Source organism: Geospiza fortis, unplaced genomic scaffold, assembly GCF_000277835.1.
Source record: "Geospiza fortis unplaced genomic scaffold, GeoFor_1.0 scaffold422, whole genome shotgun sequence".
NCBI lineage: Eukaryota > Metazoa > Chordata > Aves > Passeriformes > Thraupidae > Geospiza > Geospiza fortis.
This window is the reverse complement of record NW_005054545.1, coordinates 793,623-795,011: the sequence shown is the minus strand read 5'-3', so window position 1 is coordinate 795,011 and position 1,389 is coordinate 793,623. Positions and strand designations below refer to the sequence as shown.

Here is a 1,389-nt window from a genome sequence, read left to right as displayed (position 1 = left end):
ACTGAACCCAGATAACCCCTGGATAACACCCAACCCCACCTCCAGCTCGGGGCATGTGGCACCCGTGTGACACAGATGCCACCTCCTCCCCAGCTGGCCCCTGGGGAAGGAGCAGAGGGACACACAGACAGACAGACAGACAGACAGACAGACAAAACAGCCCCCAGAGCCGCCTCTCTGGCTTTATCTCCTCCACTGTCCCCCGTGTCCCCCCTGCCCTGCAAAAGGCGCCAGAGGTGGGAGCAAAACCTCTGCAGACCAGCACGAGAAGGGTCTGAAAACAACAGCAGCAAGAGAGAGCACCGGTACCATATAAAATATTTATTGATCTTGCAAAATGGTGTAAAACGCGTCCGTAAGAAAAATAAGAAACCACGCTGTGCGTCGCGCACAGGTTTATACCAACAAAAGGTATTTTTCCCCACTGCTGCACAGCAGCAAATAAACCCCTTCACTTGTGGCGAGTGTCAGACGCGCAGCCTCCTCCAGCCGAGCCTTCCCTCCGCGCTGGAGCCCCCCGGGCAGGCGGAGTCTCTGCGCTGCGGGGCCAGCCTAGGACGCGTGCTGCCGGGTCACCAGGGCCCTCTGCAGTGCCGGCGCTGCCTTGCCCTTGGCCAGCACCAAATCCTCCCTTTTCTGCGCCTGCTGCTGCTCCCGGGCCGCCGCGGGCTTGTTCTTGTCCTCCTCGTCCTCCAGGCCGGCCGGGGAGCTGAAGGGGCTGCACACGGTCTCCACCAGGCCGATGACCACCCCAAAGAAGGCCAGCACGCTGCCCAGCATGTACAGCTTGACCATCTTCCTGTTGGGCTTCTGGCTCAGCATCTCCTTGGCGAAGGGGATCAGCTCGTGCATGGTTTCCATCTCAGTTCGGCAGCAGCGGGGTCTGGTGGGGCTTCTGGAAGGGAAGGGAGAGGGATGTGAGTTCAATGCAGCTGCTGTGGTGGCAGAGCTCCCCGCGCTCCCCGCAGACCCGCAGCTGCGCTTTAAAGCCGTGCTTTAAATGGGAATTGGGGATTTTTGCTGGAGGTTTGCTTCAGGAAAAGGCAGCCACCCTGTCCCTGTGGTGCCCCGGGACAGAGCCAGAGCCATCCTCCCCAGACAGAGCCACCGTGCCCAGGGCAGAGCCAGAGCCACCCTGCCCAGGCTGTGGTGGGGGGCACACGCTGCTGGTCCCACGCGTTTTCACAGCGTCCCATCGCATCCCCTCGCATCCCCCATCCCATCCCATCGCATCCATCCCCCCGCAGCCCTTACCCGGTGTGTTCTGCGGGCTGTGCGGTGCAGCGAGGCTGCGGTGTTGCTGCAGGCTGTGCTGTGCTGAGCGGTGCGGTGCTGAGCGGTGCAGGGAGCGGTGCAGGGAGCGGTGCAGGGAGCGGTGCAGGGAGCGGT

General features: G+C 62.3%; 1 protein-coding gene across 1 annotated transcript; it reads right to left on the bottom strand.

Annotated features, from left to right (window-relative positions):
- Positions 1–313: 313 nt before the first annotated feature.
- On the bottom strand, positions 314–1,383 carry G0S2 (G0/G1 switch 2). The gene is made up of 2 exons (XM_005429370.2): positions 1,255–1,383; positions 314–895 (listed from the first exon to the last, which is right to left on the bottom strand). Exon 2 carries the CDS (start codon positions 859–861, stop codon positions 553–555), a length of 309 nt encoding a protein of 102 aa, XP_005429427.1. The 5' UTR covers positions 862–895; positions 1,255–1,383; the 3' UTR covers positions 314–552.
- Between the last annotated feature and the right edge of the window lie 6 nt (positions 1,384–1,389).

Bases quoted from the DNA above. Each gene is read 5' to 3' on its own strand.
- G0S2 (XM_005429370.2), bottom strand. From the start codon at position 861: ATGGAAACCATGCACGAGCTGATCCCCTTCGCCAAGGAGATGCTGAGC.